The sequence below is a fragment of the Erinaceus europaeus genome, chromosome 1 (genome assembly GCF_950295315.1).
Source record: "Erinaceus europaeus chromosome 1, mEriEur2.1, whole genome shotgun sequence".
In the NCBI taxonomy this organism is placed as follows: domain Eukaryota; kingdom Metazoa; phylum Chordata; class Mammalia; order Eulipotyphla; family Erinaceidae; genus Erinaceus; species Erinaceus europaeus.
The window spans coordinates 108,882,548-108,908,208 of NC_080162.1; the positions used below are offsets into that span (position 1 = coordinate 108,882,548).

A 25,661-nucleotide genomic window follows, 5' to 3' on the forward strand; every position below is an offset into this window, starting at 1 on the left:
GGTAAGAACCATGCCATGACAGATTTTTAGTCATTCTAAGAGCTGCATACTTCATCTATGGCAGCTAGTGGACAGGGAATGAAAGGTTTATGTCTACATTTTTTATTTATTATCTTTATTTATTGGATAGAGACAGGCAGGAATCAAGAGGGAGGGGGTGAGAGAGGAAGAGAGACACCTGCAGCCCTGCTTCACCACTCGTAAAACTTTCCCCCTGCACGTGGGGTCTGGGGGCTTGAACCCGGGCCCTTGCACATTGTAATAGATGTGCTCAACCAGGTGTGCCACCACCTGGCTATGTCTATATTTTGTAGAGGGTCTACACTGTGATATGGAAAAGAAACTGGAAGCCCAAGAGACCTAAGATAAACAGATCACCTGGGTCTCTGTAATTAAGTGTCAATACAATCAAACAGTATTTATTAAAGTGTTAACTACTGACCTCTTTGAAGCTCTCATCCTCAGATCTGACTGCCACTGATTTGATGAGTTCTTTATGCCTGAGGCGTGATATGGATGACATCAGATAAGTAGGTATATCCAAGATCCTTCAGGGAAAACAAAACAGACAAAAAACAGAACAGTTATGGTGGGAATGTAGTTTTTGTCTATGCACATGGAACTATATAATTCAGCTACCCTGGATCTTAGCAAAATTTGTTTCCAATCTTTATGTTGTATGTGATTATTGCTAAACATTTCTAACACATTTTGGAAGGATGGTTTCTCAATGATGAACTATGATTAGAATCTGTCTATAAAAAAGGATTTTTTTTATTGGATAGAAAGAAACAGAGGCTGGAATGAAAAGAAAAATAGCTCTTGTGTACTGTTGATGGGGATATAAATTAATTCAGCCCCTATGGAATCAGTATGAAGATAACTAAAAAAGTTAAAAATAGATCTACTATATTATCCAGCAATCCTACTCCTAGGTGTCTGTCTAAAGAAGATAAAAACACAGGTTCATTATTGGTCAACAATTTGCTTTGCTTGTTATCCTAACTCTTTTTCAGCCACCAGATTCCAGATGCTACCATGACACCAGACTTCCCTGGACAGACAACCCCACCAATGTGTCCTGGAGCCCCAACTCCCCAGATCCCTGCCCCATTAGGGAAAGAGAGAGACAGGCTGGGAGTATGGATCGAACTGTCAGTGTCCATGTTCAGCAGGGAAGCAATTACAGAAGCCAGACCTTCCACCTTCTGCATCCCACAATGACCTTGGGTCCATACTCCCAGAGGGTTAAAGAATAGGAAAGCTATCAGGGGAGGGGATGGGATATGGAGTTCTGGTGGCGGGAACTGTGTGGAATTGTACCCCTCGTATCCTATGGTATTGTCAGTGTTTCCATTTTATAAATAAAAACTTAAAATAAAAAAAGAAGATAAAAACACTGTAGTCATGCAGGGATAGACAGCATAATGGTTTTGCAAAGACACTCGCCTGCCTGAGGCTCCAAAGTGCCATGTTCAATCCTCTGCACCACCATAAGTGACAGCTGAGCAGGTCTCTCGGAAACCAACAACAGCAGCAGCAGCAGCAGTATCAGCAACAAAACTGATATAGTCTTATTTTTTTAAGTTTTTTTTTCCTCCAGTGTTATCGATGGAGCTCAGTGCCTGTACTACAAATCCACTGCTCCTGGTGGCCTTTTTTTTTTTTTCTGATTGGGATAGGACAGAGAGAAATTGAGAGGGGAGGGGGAGATAGAGAGGGAGAGAGATAGACACCCGCAGACCAGCTTCACTACTTGTGAAGCTTCCCCCCTTAAGGTGGGGAGCTAGGTGCTGGAACCGGGATCCTTCCTCAGATCCTTATGCTTCATACTATGTGTGCTTAACCTGGTACACCACCACCCAGCCCCCAAACTGATATAGTCTTAAAAGATATATGTACACTTGTGTTCACTGTAGCACTATTTACAATGGCCCAAATACGGAAACAACGCAAGTGCCTTATGACAAATGAATGGAGTAGATGAAGATGTGGTACAATACACACACACACACACAAGAATACTGGACATCTCAAAAGTCTGAAAACTTTGTCATAGCAATGAAAGTAAGATTGACTACTGAAATGAAAATTTCAGCTTTTTTTTATTTAAGAAAGTATTAATTAACAAAACCATAGGGTAAGAGGGGTACAACTCCACACAATTCCCACCACCCACATTCTCCATACCCCACCCCCTCCCCTGGTAGCTTTCCCATTCTCTATCCCTCTGGGAGCATGGACCCAGGGTCATTGTGGGTTGTAGAAGGTAGAAGGTCTGGCTTCTGTAATTGCTTCCCCGCTGAACATGGGCGTTGACTGGTCGGTCCATACTCCCAGTCTGCCTCTCTCTTTCCCTAGTAGGGTGGGTCTCTGGGGAAGCGAAAATTTCAGCTTCTATTCAGTTTCTATATAAAAAACATTACTTAGATTCAGCTTTACAAATATGGCGCAGTGAAAATTTACATTTCAGAGAACTTTTACACTCCTCAAAATTGTTGTCTATTAGGGCTGGGTGGTGGCACACCTGCTTAAGTGCACATGTTACAGTGTGCAAGGACCTGGGTTCAAGCCCCCTGTCCCCACCTGCAGGAGAAAAGCCTTGTGAGTGGTGAAGCAATGCTACAGGCGACTCTTTATTTGTCTCCCCCTTCCTCTTAATTTCTGGCTGTCTCTACTAATAAACAAATAAATTTTAAAAATTTGTTTTGTTTTAAAATGGTGTCTGTTGCCTTACCTATTGACTATTGTTTTCCTGGTAGGAATGTTATAAGCTCTCAGAATTCTGACAAGAATCTTAATATCTCCATCACAGACAGTCTGTGATGCCACTCTTTTCCTTTCTTTTCTCTGAGGCTTTAACTTTCTTCGTTGTTCAATAAGTTTACAAATTGCATGGGTTAGCTGGCTAAAGAGTAAAAAGTGATTAGTTACACAGACACAAGAAAACTTACATTTTCAATTATAATCATTTTTAAAATGGTTATTATAAACCCATTATTCTGAATCATATTCTTTCCCTTAGAGGAAAACAGAGTTGTTTTATATCCAAATATATATGTTGTTTTTCAATCATGAAAAAGATAAGTACACTTTCATTTTAAATGAAAATATGACTGGTTAGTGCCCTTGGGTTCACAGTCCAAAAGAGATAAGGGTAATTTCACGAAATATGCTATGCTTTCAGAGTATTCATTTTTTTCAGGGGATATTCTCATAAAATGGTTAGACTATCAACTTAATTTTTTTTTTCCTCCAGGGTTATTGCTGGGCTTGGTGCCTGCACCATGAATCCACCACTCCTGGAGGCCATCCTTTCCTCCTTTTGTTGCCCTTGTTGTTGTAGCCATTATTATTGCCATTGTTGATGTTGCTTGCCGTTGGACAGGACAGAGAGAAATGGAGAGAGGAGGGGAAGACAGAGAGGGGGAGAGAAAGACAGACATCTGCAGACCTGCCTCACTGCCTGTGAAGTGACTCCCCTGCAGGTGGGGAGCCCGGGGCTTGAACCGGGATCTTTATGCCGGTCCTTGCACTTTGCGCCACATGAGCTTAACCCACTGCACCACCACCTGACCCCCTATCAATTTAATTTTTTAAAATGATCTTTATTTATTTACTGGATAGAGACAGTCAGATATCAAGAAGGAAGGGGAGATAGGGAGAGAAAGAGACACCTGCAGCCCTGCTCACCACTTGTAAAGTTTTCTCCCTGTAGGTGGGGACCAGGGGGCTTAAACCTGGGTCCTTGAGCACTTAACCAGGTGTGCCACCACCTGCCCCCCTAAATTTTTTAAAAACTTTTATTTATTGTGTGGAGATAGCAAGAAATAGAGAGGGGAGGGGGAGGTAGAGAGACAGATACCTGCAGCCCTGCTTCACCACTCACAAAGCTTTCTCCCTGCAGGTGGGGACTAGGGTCTTAAACCCAGATCCTTATGCAGTGCAGTTAAGAACCAGGGAGATTTCTCCTTATGTTAGAGCATCAACTTGCATGTCTAAGACCCCAAAAAAGCATAGGTCATTTCCTAGAACCACTTTATGTCAGAGCTGAGCAGAGTTCCAATTCGGGTAGCTACTTCACAGATGGTGAAGCAGGTCTGCAGATATCTATCTTTCTCTCCCCATCTCTGTCTTCCCCTCCTTGCTCCATTTCTCTGTGTCCTATCTAACAATGACAACATCAATAACAACAACAACTACAACAACAATAAAAAAACAAGGGCAACACATGGGAAAATAAATAAATTCTAAAAAAATTTAAAAAATACAATTTAAATGCAATTTTGAACAGAGGTTTTAAGTCACTGTACTTCACTTCCTGCTTTGTAGCTGCATTTTTCTTGACATGAAACTTAATAAAAATAGGAACTTGTTAAAGGATTTTGGAGACACTAGTTTAAACATTTCTATTTTCTACTTAAATAATAATGTTATTATGCACCTTGCTGATACAATTTCTTCATAATCACTCACAATATCTGATAAGTTAAATCTGTTAACTTTGACAATTCTTTTCGTTATCAATCTTCTCATCTAAAAAACATAAGGATTTGAAAAATGCACAATTATACTTTAAGGTTAAACATTTCAATGCTACTGGTGTCACTAATTTCTGCTCCTGACATTTTAAGGCAATAAATAGAAAGGGGAATTATCAATAGATAAGTAAAAATATAGTTCCATTTGCTACATCATTCCTAACATTCATGTTTGCACACTGAATAAAAAACTTCCTTTTACATACTTTTTTGCCCCTTCATATCTATTTCATATCATCTTAAACTTTGCTCACTACCCTCACTTAACTCACAGGACATATGGACAGAGCTGGTATTTACCAAAGGGGAGATGGCTATTCTGGGAATGTATTGGATTGTCGGAAAAGTCACGGAGTATTTTTGCAGAGAAGAATGATATGACTTCTCCAGCAACGCAACATTTCTACAATAGTGTATAGTGGGCATTAAGTCTTGATCCACAACTCAAAGAGAAGTGTGGTTACATTTCTTCATTTCCTTTAGGTCAATCCTATTCTGATTTTTAAGTTCTCTTTGTATTAGTTTGGCAAGCTATCTACACACCGGGATTCCTCCAAGGACTCCCAAATGCTTTATTAGTCTGAAGACATGCCTCCCTTTCTCCTCTAATCTTATCCTTCATGACAGATTTAAACTTTCATACATGGAACCAGGAAGGGGAAAGCTGCACGTCTCTGTCCTGCCCCAAGCCATTCCAGAGATAATGTGACCAAGAGCGCTCAGTTCTGATTGAAGAGGGTAGGAAAACAGAGGTTAAGAGTGCTGGGGAGAAAGCATGACTTCTAAAAAATCATCCTGCCAGACTGGAGGTGATGATGCTTAGTCAAGTCAGGGAGGAAGTGAAAGACAACTAACTACCAGGTGATTTCATTTGTGTGGAATATAGAGAATTGAAGTTAAACACAAACTTGGGGCAGGGATGGCGGGGAAGGGGTCAACCTGTTTCTAAGACCTTAGGCTAATTGTGGTAATTAGTTATTATCCTGGGAGGTGGGGTACACAGAGGGGTGTGTGTATGTGTGTGTGTGTGTGTGTGTGTGTGTGTGTGTGTGTGTAACTCTACCCCCATTATCTTAAAATCTTCCTTGTAAATCACTATGAAATAATTAACAAAAATAGGGAGTTGGGCGGTAGCACAGCGGGTTAAGTGCAGATGGCGCAAAGTCAAGGACCAGCGTAAGGATCCCAGTTCGAGCCCCTGACTCCCCAACTGCAGAGGGAGACGCTTCATAGGTGGTGAAGCAGGCTTGCAGGTGTCTATCTTTCTCTCACCCTCTTTGTCTTCCCCATTTCTCTGTCCTATCTAACAACGATGACCTCAATAACACCAACAATAACTACAAAAACAATAAAAAGGGCAACAAAAGGAAAAATAAATAAACATAAAATTTTTTAAAAATAATATTTAACAAAAATTAAAAAGTTACCATGCCATAAAGACAACAGTTTCACCTAAAGGTTAATCACATCTCTTTGACCCATCACTGCATTCTCTCTTTCATTTTTTTTTTTTTCCTCCTCCAGGGTTATTGCTGGGCTCGGTGCCTGCACCATGAATCCACCGCTCCTGGAGGCCATTTTTTTTTCTCCCTTTTGTTGCCCTTGTTGTAGCTTCGTTGTGGTTATTACTGTTGCCCTTGTTGATGCAATTCGTTGTTGGATAGGACAGAGAGAAATGGAGAGAGGAGGGGAAGACAGAGAAGGGGAGAGAAAGATAGACACCTGCAGACCTGCTTCACCGCCTGTGAAGCGACTCCCCTGCAGGTGGGGAGCCGGGGGCTCGAACCGGGATCCTTACGCCGGTCCCTGCGCTTTGTGCCACATGCGCTTAACCCATTGTGCCACCGCCCGACCCCCTCTCTCTTTCATTTTTAAACATGTTTTATTATATTTTATTTATTTGTTGGATAGAGAAAGAAACTGAGAGGAAGGGGAAATAGAGAGGTAGAGAGACAGAGACACCTGCAGCCCTGCTTTACCACTCCTGAAGCTTTCCCCCTGCAGGTGGGGACCACGGGCTTGAATCCAGGTCCTTGTGCACGGTAACATGTGCACTCAACCAGGTGCACCACCACCTGTCCCCCATTCTCTCTTCTCTGCTACTCCTCTGTTGCTCCATTGGCATCACTTACTGAGTTCGATGCTGTTCCTACAATAGTCAAGACATGCTCCCTTGCCACCCCTTCAGAGTGTTCACAGGTGGCTCATCTGCTTGCAATCCACTGCTATGGCCACCATTGTTTCCTTTTTTTTTTCTTTCCCCATTTTATTCAACAGGACAGTGAGAAATTGAGAGGGGAGGGCGAAGACAGAGAGCGAGAGAGAGAGAGACTGAAAGAGAGAAAGAGAGGAACTGAAAGGGTGGGAAGATAGGAAGAGGGGGCAAGGTGGGCAGTGACACAGTTGGTTAAGCACACGTTACCAAGTACAAGGACCTGGGTTCTAGCTGCGGCTTCTTATCCACAGGAGGAAGGTTTCACAAGCAGTGAAGCAGGTATGAAACTGTGTGTCTCCCTCTCTATTTCCCCCTTCCCTCTTGATTTCTCTGTGTCCTGTTAAATAAAGAAAAAAAAAATGGCTGTTGGGAATCAGTGAATTCATGTGCAAGCACTGAGTCCCAGTGCTAACCCTGATGAAAAAAAAAAAAAAAAGAAAAAGAAAAAGGAAAGAAAGAAAAAGAGGGAAAGAAAAGAGATAAACTTGCAGCACTGCGTTACCACTTGTGCCTTCTACAGGTGGCAACATTGTAACATGTGCACTATACCAGGTACTCCACCCCAGTTATTTATTTATTATTTTATTTGTTTATTTTTTAGTAAGGCCAAGAGTAGCCTTACACTATCCTTGTCTGCATGTACACTATCCTTAGATAGTAGTAATGCAAATAAGCATAGTATTTGAGGCTTTATTTCATTTGCTCCTTACATTGGATATAAAGGCAGGTATTACTCTCTTTTAAAAATTTATTTACTTATTATTGGATAGAGAAATTGAGAGAGGAGGGGAGAGAGGGAGGGAGACAGAGAGACACCTGCAGCCCTGCTTCACCACTTGTGAAGCTTTCCCCCCTGCAGGTGGGGACTGGGTCCTTGAACCTGGGTTCTTCCGCACTGTGTTGTAAGCATTTAACCAGGTACACCACCATCTGGCTCCCTCCCCCCCTTTTTTGTACAGAAAGAAATTGAGGCTCAGTATATATACTAGGCTATATACCCTAAGACAGAGTAGCCAGCATAGATTTTCAAATACTTGTCCGTGGCTCATCTTGCCTGTCCCCATGAGAAACCTATGTGTATCTCTAAGATTTTTCCCAGTTGTTTTTTGTTTATTTGTTTCCTTGCAAACCTGTATAGGCAGATATAGCAAAGTGGTCTCCATTAATGACTATGTGATCGGATTTCACTGTTCCCTAAGTCTTAAAAATAACCCCAGTCCTTGGAGTTTTATTCCTTAGGGCTGGCTGGAAGAGTACACACTATGTTGGATTGTGGATTGTTCACCCCTGAAGAAGGGGACCAGGGGCTTGGACCTGGGTCATCATATACTGTAATGTGGGTACTTAACTAGGTGTGCCACCACCTGGCCCCATGTATTTTAGAAATTTAGAGTAGAGTGTTGAGGGGTCAGTGGCAAGAAATCAGACTGAAATTCAGTGGATTCCATCTTATCTGGTGTAGTTAGGGTCTGCTACTGTTCTGTTATTTGTGTAAAAGAATTTTATTTTCCTAACATTTTCTTTCTCCTTCTGGACACTCCTTCTTCATCTCGTTGATTCCTGAATTCCTATGATTTATGATTTAATGAGTTACTAGCAGAAGGGACTCTGGGAAAACTGTGCATAATTTTAAAATTGAATTTTTATTTATTTTGTTTTATTTTTAAAAATTACTACCAGGGGGCTAGGCAGGAGTGCACCAGGTTAAGCACATATAGTATAAAGCACAAGGACTGGTGTAAGAATCCCAGTTTGAGGCCGGTTCCCCACCTGCAGGGGGTGGTTCGCTTCACAAGTGGTGAAGCAGGTCTGCAGGTGTCTATCTTTCTCTCCCTCTCTGTCTTCCCCTCCTTTCTCCATTTCTCTCTGTCCTAACCAAAAACAACAGCAACAACAATAATGGAAAAAAAATGGCCACAGAAGCAGTGGATTCATAGCGCAGGCACCGAGCCCCATCGATAACCCTGGAGGGAAAAAAAAAATTACTATCAGGATTATTTCTGGAATTTGATGTCTGCATGATGAATCTGATGATTCATATATGGCTGCTGGGCTCCTTCCTTCCTTTCTTCTTCCTTTCTTTCTTTTCTTCCTTCCTTCCTTTTTCTTTTTCTTTCTTTTCAATTTTTTAATACAGAGACAGAGAGAAATAGAGAGGGAAAGGAGAAAAAGAGAGGAAAAGAAAAAGAGAGACCCGCAGCACTGCTTCACCAATTGTGAAGCTTCTCCCCTGAAGATGGGGGCTGGGCACTTATACTTGGGTCCTCGTGCATGCACACTCTACCTGGTGTACTGCCTAGTCCCAAAGTGAAGTTTTAGGGTTTGAAAGAGACACAAAGCCCTTAACATTCATGTTTAAACAGAAAAAGTTGAGATGTGCTTTAATGATGAGTTTGCTGCTAAATGAAGCAATGTCTTCACCACATACATTACCATCTATAGAAAGTAAGTAAATAGCTCTGAAAAGGAAGTCTAAAGAGAACATAAAATTCCTCAGTGAGCAGAAAGAGGTGAAGAGTGAGTGGCTTTGTCCATTTGACCCACTGGGGAAAAATTAAAAAAAAAAAAACCCTGCATCCAGAGACCAGTTTTCACAGAAGTAAATGCAAATAAATCAATAATACTATTTTGTTGTTACCTTTTGCAGAAAATTGGTAGAATTAATTCTTTGTGCAGTAATTGAATTCACATCTGAAACTGATACATCCTTTTCAATCTGACTTTCACATTCCTAAGCAAACAATTAAGATAGTTTCAGTTTGAGAATGTAATCAAGATCAGATCAGACATACTGTAATACAATACCATTCCTTTCAGTTTCTGTGTCAGAGATATCGGCAATACTCTGGTAGTTAGAGACAAAAACATTTCTTTGTATTCTTCCCACAAGAAATTAGCTAAGAGGAGTTTATGATCACACACACACACACACACACACACACACACACACACTTTTTTTTTTCTCCTAGGGTGAGCTTCATACACCTTTTAATGTTGAGTGATATTAAGTAAAAGAGTACAACTGAGACACGTCTGAGAAAATGTGAAGACCGCTGGGAAATATTCTCCATGTATGAATTTACTTGGCAATCACTAAAATAAAAAACAAATGGGATGGTGTAGTATAGAGTTAAAGAGAGTGAATTTTACAGGTCAATGGTCCTGGGTTCAAGTAGGCCATGTTAATGTACTAACTGGGTTGCTTGGGAGAAAGACCTCCATGTCTTAGTTTTTTTTTTAAAAACTTTATTTGATTTTATTGCAAGAATATATTTTCATACTTAAAATAAGTTTGAAAATTGAAAATTACTGTTTATTACAAATCAGGTGACAGGAGCCATGTGGTGGCACACCTGGTTAAGCACACACATTACAGTGTGTAAGGACCCAGGTTCAAACCCCTGGTTCCCACCTGCAGGGGGAAAGCTTTATGAGTGGTGAAGCAGTGCTGCGGTGTCTCTCTGTCTCTCTTCTTCTCTATCTCCCCTGTCCCCTCTCAATTTCTCTCTGTCTGTCTCTCTATCTCCTTTTTGTGGGCCCCTATAGGACCTTGCTCTCAATGTGAATCAACAATAGTAAGGACTGTTCCATTCTGTGAGGGGAGTTTGGGCAACACCCTCTGTCACTCAAGGAAGATGGGTCCTGAAAGTATTGCAGCCTGGAATGTCCCTAGCTATGACCACAGAATGTGAGCTCAGATCTACAGTGTAGGATACAGAGCTTACACAGGCTTCTGTGCTGAATATGGGCCCCAGATCAAACCGGTGGGGTTTATAGATAACAGTATTTATATAATTTCCCCATATTTGGGAGCTACCCTCCTCCGTGATCCAGCTTGCTAGTCCTTTTTCCAACTATGACAACATCTCCTCAGACAATACCTTGGGTCCACCTGCATGTTAGCTGTCAGGCTCAGGCAAAAACCAGTAAAGTCATGGACCCCTTGGAATATACCTAAAATAGACTTCCTAGCTTTTTCCAGAATGGAAACCCTAAATCTCATCTGCAATATTCTTGCTTTTAGGTTCATGATTAGTCAACAATTTGTTCTGCTTTATATCCTAACTCTTTTTCAGTCACCAGGTTCCAGATGCTACCACAATGCCAACAGGACTTCCCTGGGCAGATAACCCCACCAATGTGTTCTGGAGCCCCATATCCCCAGAGCCCTGCCCCACTAGAGAAAGAGAGACAAGCTGGGAGTGTGGGTTTACCTGCCAACACCCATGTCCAGTGGAGAAGCAATTACAGAAGCCATACCTTCCACCTTCTGCACCCCATAATGATCCTGGGTCCATACTCGGAGAGGGATAAAGAACAGGAAAGCTTTCAAGGGAGAGTATTCGATATGGAGTTCTGGTGGTGGGAACTGTGTGGAATTGTACCCCTCTTATCCTACAGTCTTGTCAACATTTCCATTTTATAAATAAATAAAATAATAATCCAAAACTTGGTCTAAAAAGACAAAGCAGGTATCTTAAAGAAAAGTGGAATCCTTAATCCATGAGCAATGTTGAGTCTTGTGAGTTAAATATTTCTTTTCATATATATATATATATATTTTTTTTTTCCTTTTTGTTGCCCTTGTTTCTTTTTATTGTTGTTGTAGTTGTTATTAATGTCGTCGTTGTTAGATAGGACAGAGACAAATGGAGAGAGGAAGGGGAGAGAAAGATAGACACCTGCAGACCTGCTTCACAACTTGTGAAGCAACACCCTGCAAGTGGAGAACTGGGAACTCGAACCGGGATCCTTACACCAGTCCTTGTACTTTGTGCCATGTGCGCTTAATCCGCTGCACTACCGCCCGACTCCCGAGTTAAATATTTCTACTTGTGCATTATTAACTACAGAATGTTTGGGGGAAATTTCAAGTTCTAGAATAAATCTATTAGAATAAATCCAGGAGCTAACAACATCCAATATTATATCACATTAAAATAAAGTTTTCTTTAAGCAGGATTTCTTTTGTTGTTGTTTTTGTCTTTATTTATTTGATAGAGACAGCCAGAAATCGAGAGGCAAGGGGAAGATAGGGACAGAGACAGAGAGACACACCTGCAACACTGCTTCACCATTTGTAAAGTTTTCCCCCTGCAGGTGGGGACCGGGGACTCGAACCTGGGCCCTTGCACATTGTAGCATGTGCGCTCAATGAGGTGTGCCACCAACTGGCTGCCTGATTTCTTTTCTTTTTATACCCAGTACTTGGTATATAAGAACATCAAGATGCTTATTTTTTAATATTTTTAGTTCACTTATTATTGGATACAGACAGAGAGAAATTGAGAGGGGAGAGGGTGAGATGGAGACACCTGCAGGCCTGCTTCACCACCCATCAAGGTTTCCTCCTGCAGGTGGGGACCAGGGGCTTGAACTTGGGTCATTGCACACTGTAATATGTGCGCTTAACCAGGTGCCCTAGAATGTCAAGATGTTTTGTTTATACAATTGAAATGTTTTATTTATCTATTTTTTACATTGGATAGAGACAGAGAGAAATTAATAGAGAAGGGAGATAAACACTGATAGAACTATTTCATCATTTATGAAGCTTCCTTCCTGTAGGTGGGACTGGGGTCTTAAAGACAGGTCATTACACACTATCATGCAAGCTCTGCTGGGTGTGCCACCACCCATCCTATACAATTGAAAATAACTTTATACTTGTTATACACATATATTTGTGGAATAAATCTCTAATACACATGAAATAATTTTAAATTGTAGATTTTTTTGTTGTTGTTGTTGTTTTTAATACTTAATTTAATGCTTAGCTCTGGCTTATATAGTTGTGTGGAGGACTGAACCTGGGTTTTTGGAGCATAACCATTTTGCTACCTCCCCTATTAAATTTAAGATATTTTTAAGACACAAAAATAAAGTATGTACTTAAAAACTTCTAGCTATGTGACAATGAACACTCTGTTAACTTAGAAGAAGAAGGGCAAATATGAGATCTCATTCATATGTGGGATTTAGGAGACAAAGCAAGGGAACAGACTGAGAGACACATAAATAAACTTCTGGCTTATGTTTGTAGATCAAATGTTACCAAAGGGGAAGGGGTTATAAAAGCCATGAGACCCACTGCACTGTGGTGGAGAAAGAATGGTACTTTGGGGAGGTGTGAAATTATACTCCTGATGTAATAAAAGCCATGTTAAAAAAATGCCTCAATAGAAAAAGGAGGAGGAGAAGAGAAAGAAGGAAGAGGAGGAAAAGGAAAAGAAGGGGAAGAAGAGGGAGAAGGAGGAGAGGGGAAGAAGGAGGAGGAGGAGGAGAAGATGACGACGACTAATCATGAACCTAAAGGCTGGAATAGTTCAGATGATGAGTTGGGGGGTGTCTCCATTTTGTAGATAGCTAGTAGACCTATTTTAGTTATATTCCAAAGGGCCATGACTATACTAGTTTTTTTTTTTTCTGAGTCTGATATCTGATATGCAGGTGGATCCAAGTTATTATCTGGAAAGTTGATGTCATGACTGGAAAAAGGGCCAGAAAGCTGGATCAGGGAAGAGAGCAGCTTCCAAATATGGGAAAGGTGTATAAATATTGTTGATTGCATAGACACATCTTTAAAGAAAATATATAGGTGGCTCACAGACTCATGGAAAGGTGATCAACATCACTTACTATTATGGAAATGCAAAAGACAGACATTCTAAATGGTGGCAAGGATGTGGCAAAAAAGGAACTCTGGTATACTGCTGGTGGGAATGTAAGTTGAATTATCTATGGAAAACAATATAGAAATCCCATTTTAAAAAAGAATAGCACTGAAACTAGAAATATCAAAGGAGACCACCTGGGACCACAACAAGACAGAACTAGAACTACTTTGGGAACCCACCAAATCACCAGAGCATCCAGAGACCACAACTCTGCCCAGACCTCCAGTTCTACGCAGTTGAGAAACTTCTCTAAAGAACAAAGAATACCAAAGATCATATGAGACTGCAACAAGATGAGACTGGGACTACTCTGGGAACCCACCAAATCACCAGTGGGTGAAAACACATGTGACTTGTGGACAGAGAGGAGCCTAAGGAGAGATTCCTGAGGCTAAAATCCGTATCGACTCCTGAGTAGCTGGTAATAGTCTGGCAGTTTGCCAGTTGAGGAGCCACCTCCAGTCTATTTTACCAACAAAATGACTGCTGAAGGGAGGAGAGGACTCCCCTAAGACTCACCAAATACAACTTTGAGTTTCCACTGCTACTGCCTTCAGAGGCTGGAGTGGGGGGGGGGGAACTGTGCTCATATCAGGGGGCAGAGAACTTACCAGGAAATTCAGGAGAAGATCTCCATCCTGGTGGTCTAGCAGTGGGGCTGTATAGTGGAAACCTTTCCACATTGTTCTCCTGAGAAGAACATGGTGAATAATTGCCTCAGAACCTACAGACTATAAATGGGTCTTGTTTAGAAGTTCACAGGACCCAGCAGTGCTGCTCAGCTTGGCTCTGGCTGCCAGCAGAGAAATTTAATTGAGCCTAGAGCTTTGGATCCCTGGTTTGTGGGAATTTCTTTGTGTAACCACTGTGCTATCTCTCCCCCAACCTGCTTTATCTCTTGGTCAGGAGTAAGTGATTTAGCTAAAAAGCCTTCTTAAAGGTAAAAAGCCCTCAGGCTCCCATAGCCTACAGGGAAGAAAAAAGAACAAAAGAGGCTTTTAACAGCCACTGTGCTTCAATTCAGGGATTGAGATAACACTGAAACAACTGTTAATTTCCACAACTGTGAGCTCTTTAAGTACCTTACTTAGACACAAGTCAATCCAGGCAGGAGTGATCAGTGGACTAAAAATTACTGAGAGAAGGACCTCATAACACACTATTATAATGGTTAAACCAAGGAGAAACCATTGGAGAAATGAACCAAGACGAAAGTCTAGCTAAAAGCCTCCCAAAGGTAAAAATACAGAAGAATGAAATCAACATCTAAACACTAGTTGAAGAAATAGTTACAGGAGTGAGGAAAGAGTTTGAAAGAATTGTCATCAGAAATGCAGAAACAACAAATGAGACTCTGGAAGAAAACACTATCTCAAGGTAATTAGGAAGCTGAAAGCTGAAATAGCTGAGCTAAGGGCACACTAGCCGAACAAGCTAATACAATATCAGAACAGAGTAACTAAATAGCTGAGCTACAGGAAACAGCAGAGCAGAGAGAGAATAGAATAGAATGAGGCAGAGAACAGAATTAGCAAAACTGAGGATGAATTGGAGAAAACTAAGAAAGAAGTAAGAGATCTCAAAAAAGAGATTAAGAGATACTGAAAACAACAATAGAGACATATGGGAGGACTTCAAAAGAAATAATATACGAATTATAAGCTTACCAGAGGAAGAAAAAGAAGGAGGGGAAGAAAACATTCTACAGGACATAATAGATGAGAACTTTCCTACTCTAGACAACCTAAAAGGCACAGAGTGGGAGGATGGATCAGAAAACACAACCCAAACATATGTTGTCTGTAGGAATCCCACCTAACTCAACAAAACAAAGAAGACTCAAAGTGAAAGGATGGAAAACTACTATACAAGCCAATGGACCACACACACAAAAAAAAAGGCAGGAACAGTTATGCTCATATCTGACACGACAGACCTTAAGATAAATAAAATTAAAAACGGTAGGGATGAACATTATTTAGTGCTCAGGGAATCAATCAATCAATCAAGAGGACTTAATGATTATCAACATCTATGCACCCAAGGAGAGACCATCTAAATACATCAAACATCTACTGAAAGAGCTACAGCAATATATTAACAGCAACACAATAACAGTAGGGGATTTAAACACCCCACTCTCTCAACTTGACAGAACATCCAGGCAGAAAATCAATAAAGAAACGAGGGAGCTAAATGAAGAAATATATAAACTAGAACTATTGGACATTTTCAGAGCAAAAATTAGTAATTTCACCATTTTCAGCCTATCTTGGATGGAGCTTGAAGAAACCATGTTAATTGAAATAAGTCAGAAACAGAAGGATGAATGTGGGATGATCTCACTCACAGGCAGAAGTTGAAAAACAAGATCAGAAGAGAAAACACTAAGCAGAAGCTGGACTGGAGTTGGTGTATTGCACCAAAGTAAAAGACTCTGGGGTGGGTGGGGCTAGTTCATGTCCTGGAACAGGATGGTAGAGTATCCAGTGGGGGTTGTATTGTTGTGTGGAAAAATGAGAAATGTTAGGCAAGTACAAACTGTTGTATTTATTGTTGACTGTAAAACATTAATCCCCCAATAAAAAAATAAAAAAGGGAAAAAAAAGAATAGTACTATCTGATGATTCTGTGCTATTACTTCTAGGCATTTATCTGAAAGACATGAAAATGCTAATTCAAAATATTATATTTTTGTACCTATGTGTCAACACTGTACTGTGAACCATTAACCTCATAATAAAATGATAAAAATGTTATATGATCATAACAGTCAAAATGGAATGAAGTTAAATGTCCACCAAGAGATGTGTGAATAAAGAAGCTGGAGTGGGGGGTGGGGTTGATGGCACACTTGGTTGAGTTATTACTTATTACACATTACTTATGCGTGAGGACATGGGTTCAAGTATCTGCTCTCCACCAGCAGGGGCAAGTGGTGAAGCAGGTCTGCAGGTGTCTATCTTTCTCTCTCCCTCTTTATCTCCCCTTCTCCTTTCAATTTCTGTCTGTCCTATCTAATAAAAGTAGGGAGAAAAAAAATCTGTGGGACAAATACACACATATACATATATATGTTAAATATATACTATATATATTTAATGAAATACTATTTTGGAATGGAAAGGCTGAAACTACATTTTGGACAAGATAGATGGAACCAGAGGTGATTACGATAAGGGAAATAAGCAAAGAAGTATGCAGCACATATATATATATGTAACTAAAGTGAAGGAATTTTGAGTAAATAAAAATAAAACTGGGCCAGGCTTGGTGAAAACTGTGATGGTTACTGGAAGAATAGAGAAGGGGTATGGAGGAAACAGGGTTGTTTTGGTGTGTTGACATTAGAACTTTTGTGGTGGGTAGAGTGAGTCTTACACATGTATAAAGGTGTAATAGTATACCTCACCAATGTTATAGGAGTATAAACAGGTTTGACCATTTTTTAAAAAATACAGGGGCCAGATGGTGGTTTACTCTGTAGAGCTCACATTGGTATGTGTGAAGACTTAGGTTCAATAGCAGCTTACACAAAAAGCCTTTATTTATTCATTTAAATTTATTTTTATTTGACCAGAGCACTGCTCAGCTTTGGCTATGATGGTGCAGGGGACTGAACTTGGGATCTCAGAGCTTCAGGCATGAGTATCCCTTAGCATAACCATTATGTTATCTCCCCCATCCAAGCTTTTAAAAATAGAAACCACATACCTGTAAGATTACATCTGGAATTTCTCTGTCATAGAGGGGTATTTTCTGCAGAAGGAAAACATCTAATTGACCTGAATTTCTAAGCTGCAATAGCTGGAAACGTTTATTCTTTTTCATTTCCTCTTCAGAAACAAAGTTACATTCATCTTGGAGCTGTTCAAGCCGAAAATACTTTTGAAAATCCTGCCGTTTATGCTGTATGTACTACAAAATAAAAATAATATAAAGTGTTTATTTAAAATATGTTTTTTTTTTAAATTCAAGAATTACTTTTATAACATTGTCCCCCTTCAGCTATAAGGTCTGAGCTGTCATCTACACAGAAAATAAAGGAACGGGGGCTGGGTGGTGGCGCACCTGGTTGAGCACACGCTACAGTGCTCAGGGACCCAGGTTCGAGCCCCCAGTTCCCACCTGCAGGGGGAAAACTTTGCAAGTGGTGAAGCAGTGCTGCAGGTGTCTCTCTGTCTCTCTCCCTCTCTATCACTCCCTTCCCTCTCGATTTCTGGCTGTCTCTATCCAATAAATAAATAAAGATAATGCAAAAAAATAAAAAAAAGAAAATGAAGGAAGTGAATATGTATAGAGATACAATCTGAAAAACAATACAAAATAAGACAGGATCCAGCCTATATGGCTTCCCAGCCATTCCCAGAACATGACTTATATAGAAAATGGAAAATAATTGTTTCACACACTGGGTAAAGAGATGAAACTGTTAGTATGAGGTTATTTTAATTATTGTGAGAGGACCAATATTTCTGTAACATTTAACCATCTGGTCTGGGGCAGCTTAATTGTCATAATCTATACATTGAATTATCTAAAAAAAAAAATACAACTCACAGCAGCAACAAATGCTGGAGAGGCTGTGGGGACAGAGGAACCCTTTTACATTGCTGGTGGGAATGTAAATTGGTCCAGCCTCTGTGCAGAGCAGTCTGGAAAACTCTCAGAAGGCTAGACATGGACCCTCCATATGACCCAGTAATTCCTCTCCTGGGGTTATACCCCAAGGACTCCATAACACCCAACCAAAAAGAGGTGTGTACTCCTATGTTCATAGCAGCACAATTCATAATAGCTAAAACCTGGAAGCAACCCAGGTGCCCAACAACAGATGAGTGGCTGAGAAAGCTATGGTATACATACATAATGGAATACTATGCAGCTATCAAGAACAATGAACCCCCCTTCTCTGACCCATCTTGGACAGAGCTAGAAGGAATTATGTTAAGTGAGCTAAGTCAGAAAGATAAAGATGAGTATGGGATGATCCCACTCATCAACAGAAGTTGAGTAAGAAGATCTGAAAGGGAAACTAAAAGCAGGACCTGACCAAATTGTAAGTAGGGCACCAAAGTAAAAACCCTGTGGTGAGGGGTAGACATGCAGCTTCCTGGGCCAGTGGGGGGTGGGAGTGGGTGGGAGGGATGGGTCACAGTCTTTTGGTAGTGGGAATGGTGTTTATGTACACTCCTAGTAAAATGTAGTCATATAAATCACTAGTTAATTAATATGAGAGGGGGAAAATTAATTGTATGTCTCAAAGTTTTTCAAAACACAAACTGAATCTTTTTAATATATAGGCTGTGTAATTGATATGCAGACTCTCTCAAAAGCCTAGACCAAGTAGATCAGAAGCATCCAATAGCACAGCTATATACAAGATACTGGGTACTGTACAGCAAACCATAACAAAAGGACTTTTCAAAGTTAACCCAATTACCAAATAATGTGATGATAACATTAACTATCCATAGTCTTTTTGAACCCTAAGACAGCAGGAACCTCACATCTCCACTATAGAGCCTCTACTTCCCCCACTCCTGGAGCCATTGTATAGGGCCCACTTTCCCATATGCCTCTCCCAATCCATATAAAATAATATTGCATCTGCGATCACAACCTAATCAATGCATGATGGCCACCTCAACATGCTTCACTTCAGACTGTGTCCAGAGACTTCACGTGTGGAATGACAACCCTTCAGCTTCATTACTCAGGTGAGACCTTTCCTTTCATAGTATACTCTCATTCCATCTCAGGTGGTTCACTTTCTAACAAAGTCCCAAAACCTAGATATACACCAGTTTCTGTGAGAGACAGCATATGTTCACACGTATCCGTAAACTACTGCAAAATATATACCTGAAAGCAGAAGCACACTAGAGTTTGCAGTGAGTACCTCCCTAACACTTCCTCTTCACTATTTCAACCTTTGGGTCCATGATTGCTCAACAATTTGTTTGGCTTTGTATGTTAACTCTCTTTTCAGTCATCAGGTTCCAGATGTCATCAGGATGCCGGCCAGGCTTCCCTAGACTGAAGACCCCACCAATGTGTCCTGGAGCTCCGCTTCCCCAGAGACCCACCCTACTAGGGAAAGAGAGAGGCAGACTGGGAGTATGGACCGACCAGTCAGAGCCCATGTTCAGCGGGGAAGCAATTACAGAAGCCAGACCTTCCACCTTCTGCAACCCACAATGACCTGGGTCCATGCTCCCAGAGGGATAGAGAATGGGAAAGCTATCAGGGGAGGAGGTGGGATATGGAGATCGGGTGGTGGGAATTGTGTGGAATTGTACCCCTCCTACCCTATGGTTTTGTTAATTAATCCTTTCTTAAATAAAGAAGAAAAAAAAGAAAAAAAAAGAAAAAATAAACCTAACACCTAAAAAAAAAAATACAACTCTTGGGATATAGTACTTACAAAGAACATGCTTGCTTCCACCAGAGACAAGATTTCTTAGCAATCATTTCTCAAGAGAAGACAGAAGACAAAACGCATGACAAACCAGTAACAGCTAGAATGATAATAGAACTATATAACTTTATAAAAAGGGGGAAAAATAACAGGACAAGGGGGGGAAAAAGGTCCTATCCAACAGAGGTTACCAGAGTAAGGCAGACATGATCCCGCTTATGAAAGCGATGTCTGTGGGCTGTTAGATTGTGGCATACCTTCTATCAGACCTAATGTAGTAATTATTACAGTTAGAGAACTGCTCACTGTCTTTACAATACTAGTACTATCAACTACATGCAAGATTTGTCTTTTCTGGGGGCCAGGCAGTAGCGCAGTGGGTTAAGCACATTCATGATGCAAAGCTCAGGGACCTGAGTAAGGATCCAGGTTCAAACCCCTGGCTCCTCACCTTCAGGGGGGTCGCTTCAGAAGTGGTGAAGCAGGTCTGCAGGTGTCTTTCCCCCTCACTGACTTCCCTTCCTCTCTCTATTTCTCTCTGTCCTATCCAACAACAATTACAGCAGCAACAACAATAATAACAACAAGGGCAACAAAAGGAAAAAAATGGCCTCCAGGAGCAGGCACCAAGCCCCAGCAATAACCCTGGAGGCAAAAAAAAAATAGTCTTTTCTTCCTACTGATTGGGAAAAAAACACACAATAAACTATGAGGGAGAATAAAGGGACAGAGCTTACAAAACAGAATATATTTACTTCATTGACATTTGCTATAACTTACCATAATATATTCCATTAGATCAGAATACTCTGGATTATTTGGGTCAATTCTGACTGCTTCTGCCCATTCACAAAGATTCTGTTCGTTCATGAAGCAAGGAACCCCAGGAGTACCTCTGGTATGCATATTCCTTAACATACTAACAAAGAGAAAATATTTTGTGCATACGTGTATGATATGTGGATTACACATCTGTTATAAAATCCACCCATTCTAGGTATTTAAAGTTAAAACCTATCTATCCTTTGCACACAAAGGTTAAACAGAAGGCTTCAATGTAATGCTGCTTCTGGCTCTTTTCACACTTTAAATATATCATAACTTCTTGATAACTGTCTACCTCCTCTCTTAAGAAAAATCAACTTCATAAGGGTTACTTAAAGTTTTTATATACTTATTTATTTATTTGGATAGGACACAGAGAAATTGAGAGTGGAAGGGGAGACAGAGAGGAAGAGAGAAAGACTCCTGCAAACCTGCTTCTCCACTTATGAAGCGACCTCCTTCCTGCAGGTGGGGAGCCAAGGGGCTCCAGCTTGGAACCTTACACAAATCCTTGCGCTCAGTACTATGTGCGCTTAACCAGGTGTGCCATCATCTGGTTCCATTTCTGAGATCTTTATAACTTTTTTTTTTTCTTGCCTCCAAGGTTATCACTGGAGCTCAGCGTCTGCACTACAAATCCATTGCTCCTGGCAACCATCTTTTTTCCCATTGCTGTTGTTGCTGCTGTTATTGTTGTTAGATAGGACAGACAGAAATCAAGAGGGAAGGAGAAGACAGGGGGAGAGAAAGATAAACACCTGCACACCTGCTTCACTACTTGTGAAGCAACCCCCCTGCAGGTTGGGAGCTGGAGCTTGAACAGGTTGCATGGAACTGAACCTGGGACTTCGAAGCCTCAGGCAGGAGAGTCTCTTTGCATAACCATTATTCTATCTCCTCTGCCCACTTAAGGTCTTTAAGTATTCATCTTCACCACCTACACTGTGCAGTAGCTAAAAAATAGTAGATGCTTAGACAAACAGTGCTTAGGGAATATGATCTATGAACCTTGGGTACGGTTACACATTCTCTTTCCATAGGGTGGACAATACTGAAATTTAACCAAAATGTTTACTTAAGCAAATTTAAGAAAGATCACAATATAGGGAGAATCTCTAGGTTTTATCTTTACATTTGAAACATGTAGAGTAATATAATCAAATGGAAAGAATATGCCAGAAAAGTATCTTTGTTTGGCATCTTTCTTTTTCTCCATCTTTCTCTGTTTCTTTGTTCCTATCTGAAAAAAAAAAAAGTTTAAATATCAGTGATGAATTATAGAAGATAGTGTACTTACAAATTTAAAGCATTAAAGAAAAATTAATAGCAGCTCAAGAATAATTAAAGATTTTATTTTACAAGAGAGGAAGAGATAGATTGAAAACCAGAGTGCTTCTTTGTTACGTGCAGTGTTGGAGATCAAATCTGGGATCTCATGCATGCTAGCGCAGCACTCTACCTGCTGTGCCCTCTCCCTGGACATCAACCTTTAAGTTAAGATTCAAGAATGAGGACAGAGGGCCGGGCAGTAACAGCGGGTGTAGCACACATGGCGCAAAGTGCAAGGACTGGCATAAGGATCCCAGTTTGAGCCCCCGGCTCCCCACATGTAGGGGAGCCACTTCACAGGCAGTGAAGCAGGTCTGCAGGTGTCTATCCTTCTCTCCTCCTCTGTCTTCTCCTTCTCTCTTGATTTCTCTCTGTCCTACCCAACAACAACAACAATAAACAACAAGGGCAACAAAGGGAAAAAATGGCCTCCAGGAGCAGTGGATTTGTAGTGCAGACATCGAGCCCCAGTGATAACCCTGGAGGCAAAAAAGGAGGGGAAAAAAACAATGAGGACAATATATATATATATATATTTTGTTTTCTTAAAAAATATTTATTTATTCCCTTTTGTTGCCCTTGTTTTATTGTTGTAGTTATTATTGTTGTTGTTATTAATGTTGTTGTTGTTGAATAGGACAGAGAGAAATGGAGAGAGGAGGGGAAGGTAGAGAGGAGGAGAGAAAGACACCTGCACACCTGCTTCACCGCTTGTGAATCGACTCCCCTGCAGTTGGGGAGCCCAGGGTTCGAACTGAGATCATTACATCGGTCCTTGGGCTTTGCACCATTTGTGCTTAACCCTCTGCACTACCGCCGGACTCCCACACAAAATATTTTTAGATATGCAAAGACTAAGGAGCTAAGGGGCCGGGTGGTGGCCCACCTGTTAAAGTGCACACTTTACGATGTACAAGGACCTGGGTTCGAGCCCCCAGCCCCCACCTGTAGAGGGAAAGCTTTGCAAGTGGTGAAACAGTGCTGCAGGTGTCTCTCTGTCTCCCTCTCTATCACCCCCTTTCCTCTCAATTTCAGTCTGTCTTCTATCCAATAAATAAATAAATTTAATAAAAAATTAAAGTAAAAAAGAGATGCAAGATCTAATCAAAATTTTTTAGGTGCAAAAGCCAAAATAATTATTAGAGGAACAGACTTTCAGCAAGAAAAATAAACACAGGGGCCAGGAGATAGCTCAGTTGGTACAATTCCCATATGACCATGTGGGCAGCTTTGGATTCAAGTCCCAACACCACAGAGAGTGAATGAAGCAGGCTGTGGTCTTTTTCTCTCTCATTCAGACATAGAAAAATAAACAGAAATCAGCCCAGATGCTCCACTACTAAGGACTTTTCCAGATAGGTACAAAGAGACACAGACAGAGAGATGGAGAGAAAGAAAGATAACACAGTAATGGGATATGGAGTTGCAGTGGTGGGAATTGTGTGAGTTGTTCCCCTTTTATCCTATGGTCTTGTCAGTGTTTCCATTTTATAAATAAAACATTGAAAAATAAAAAGAAAGCTAGCACAGCTAGAGTGATAAGGGACCAAGAATAAGCCTGGGTTGAACACATGACAAAGCAGGCATGTTCCCAGGTTTGATATCTTGCTGGCCTATGGTGTTATCCTTTCTATGAATTTTTTGTTTTGACACCAGGGTTATTGCTGGGGACTGGTGCTGGCACTACAAAATCTACTGCTCCCAGTAGGCCATTTTCCCTCCTTTATGCATTTTAATAAATGTTCAGTAACATGTATCTACAATTATAGTATCCTGCAATAGTTTTACTGACCTAAAAATATTAATACTATGTTCTTTGCCTATTCACCTTTTTCCTCCTAGTCACTGATAGTTTTATTGTTTGCATAGTTCCTGATTTTCTGTTTGAATAGACTTCTCTGGGGGGGAAATATGTGTTTGTAGGGGGAAGAGAGGGGGCAAAACTATTGGTTATCATCATTTGTTAACTTTGAAATGACATTGGACATTCTTTTATACCAGTTTACTCAAATATAGCAGCACAAGGTATAAGCTAGTATTACCATCATTTCAATGGAATTTTACCATACTTATTTCTATTGAATTTGTGGTTATGATATGGAAATTAATCCAAATTCTTTTCAAAAGTTCTGGGATGCAGAATGAAGTTTCTAGAATTTTTTTATAGCAATTGATAAGCATGAACAATCTGCTCATAATCCAGAATTATTTAAAGTTATAAAGATCTCAGGGCTGGGCGGTAGTGCACTGGGTTAAACGCACATAGTACAAAGCACAAGTACCATGCAGGGATCCTGGTTCAAGCCCTGGCTCCCAACCTTCAGGGGGGTTGCTTCACAAGCGGTGAAGCAGGTCTGCAGGTGTCTACCTTTCTCTCCCCCTCTGTCTTCTCCTTCCCTTTTGATTTCTGTCTGTCCTATCCAACAACAATAACAGCAGCAACAACAGCAATGGAAAAAAAATGGTTGCCAGGAGCAGTGGATTTGTAGTGTAGGCTCTGAGCCTCAGTAATAACCTTGGAGGCAAAAAAAAAAAAAAGTTATAAAGATCTCAGAAATGGGACTGGGTGGTGGCACACCTGGTTAAGTGCACATAGTACTAAGTGCTAGGATTTGTGTAAGGTTCCAAGCTCAAGCCCCCAGCTCCCCACCTGCAGGAAGGAGGTCATTTCACAAGTGGAGAAGCAGGTTTGCAGGTCTTTCTCTCTCCCTCTCTGTCTCCCCTTCCCCTCTCAATGTCTCTCTGTCGTAGCCAATAAAATGGAAAAAATGGCCACCAGGAGCAGTGGATTTATAGTTCCAGCACTGGAGTCCCAGTGATAATCCTGGAGGCAAATTAGATAAAATAAAGATCTCAGAAATAAAATCTATTGGAAGTCTTAGCTTACAAGTAAAGGGCTTTGGAGTTGCTTTTCTTGTCATCCACATAGCTACAATCCTAAGCACTGAAGAGATAATCTTTTACATATAAAGACACTTAGTACCACATTTGAGTGAGTATAAAAAGCATACAAATGTGTGAATACATGTAAAGCAAAACCCCAACATCCAAATCTAAACTGCTCTTCCTACTGCTAAGGTTTTCCCTCATATACTCAGGACTTAGGTAAAGCTTTCTGGAGGACTGGCATTCTTTTTCAAGTATAAAAGTCTATTACTTGCAGTAGGCAGATCTTAATGACCGTGACATAGGTATTCGAGGAATACCATTTCCATCTAAGACCCATGATAGAGAATAGCTTAGTTTTCCTGATGTCAAAAGATACACTTCAGCTCCATTTCCCTCAAGAAGAACGGGCACATCTGTTTATAAAAAGCATAAAGATAAAATTTTAAGTATGTAATTTGAGTGAAAGGTAAGATTATCCCACTGCCCCATCCCGTTTTTTACTTGTCATACTTTAGGAGCACTCTTTGCTGACCCCCAGACTCTAATCTTAGAGGTCTCCCTCATCTTCATCTAAGATACCTCAAGGCAGATGCTACCAACAAACTACAAAAGAGAAAGGCAAATACTGATCTGAAACAAAAAGATCTATGCTATCTTTATTTTTTTACAGAGGTATTCCCTCCCTTCCCCCTCCCCTCCCCTCTTCTCCTCTCCTCTTCTCCCCTCCCCCCTCCCCATCCCTCCTCTCCTCTCCTCTTCTCCCC

At 40.8% G+C, this 25,661-nt stretch overlaps 1 protein-coding gene across 1 annotated transcript in view; it reads right to left on the bottom strand.

Moving 5' to 3' along the window:
• CC2D2B (coiled-coil and C2 domain containing 2B) overlaps positions 1–25,661 on the bottom strand; it is a 155,096-nt gene that overhangs the window by 70,368 nt on the left and 59,067 nt on the right. Inside the window, exons 16-22 of the mRNA XM_060201996.1 lie at positions 25,166–25,310; positions 20,635–20,773; positions 17,148–17,351; positions 9,395–9,487; positions 4,445–4,536; positions 2,738–2,908; positions 443–548 (exon numbers count right to left, since the gene is read on the bottom strand). Of these exons, the coding sequence (XP_060057979.1) occupies positions 443–548; positions 2,738–2,908; positions 4,445–4,536; positions 9,395–9,487; positions 17,148–17,351; positions 20,635–20,773; positions 25,166–25,310 (950 nt within the window). The remainder of the gene's footprint in view (positions 1–442; positions 549–2,737; positions 2,909–4,444; positions 4,537–9,394; positions 9,488–17,147; positions 17,352–20,634; positions 20,774–25,165; positions 25,311–25,661) is intronic.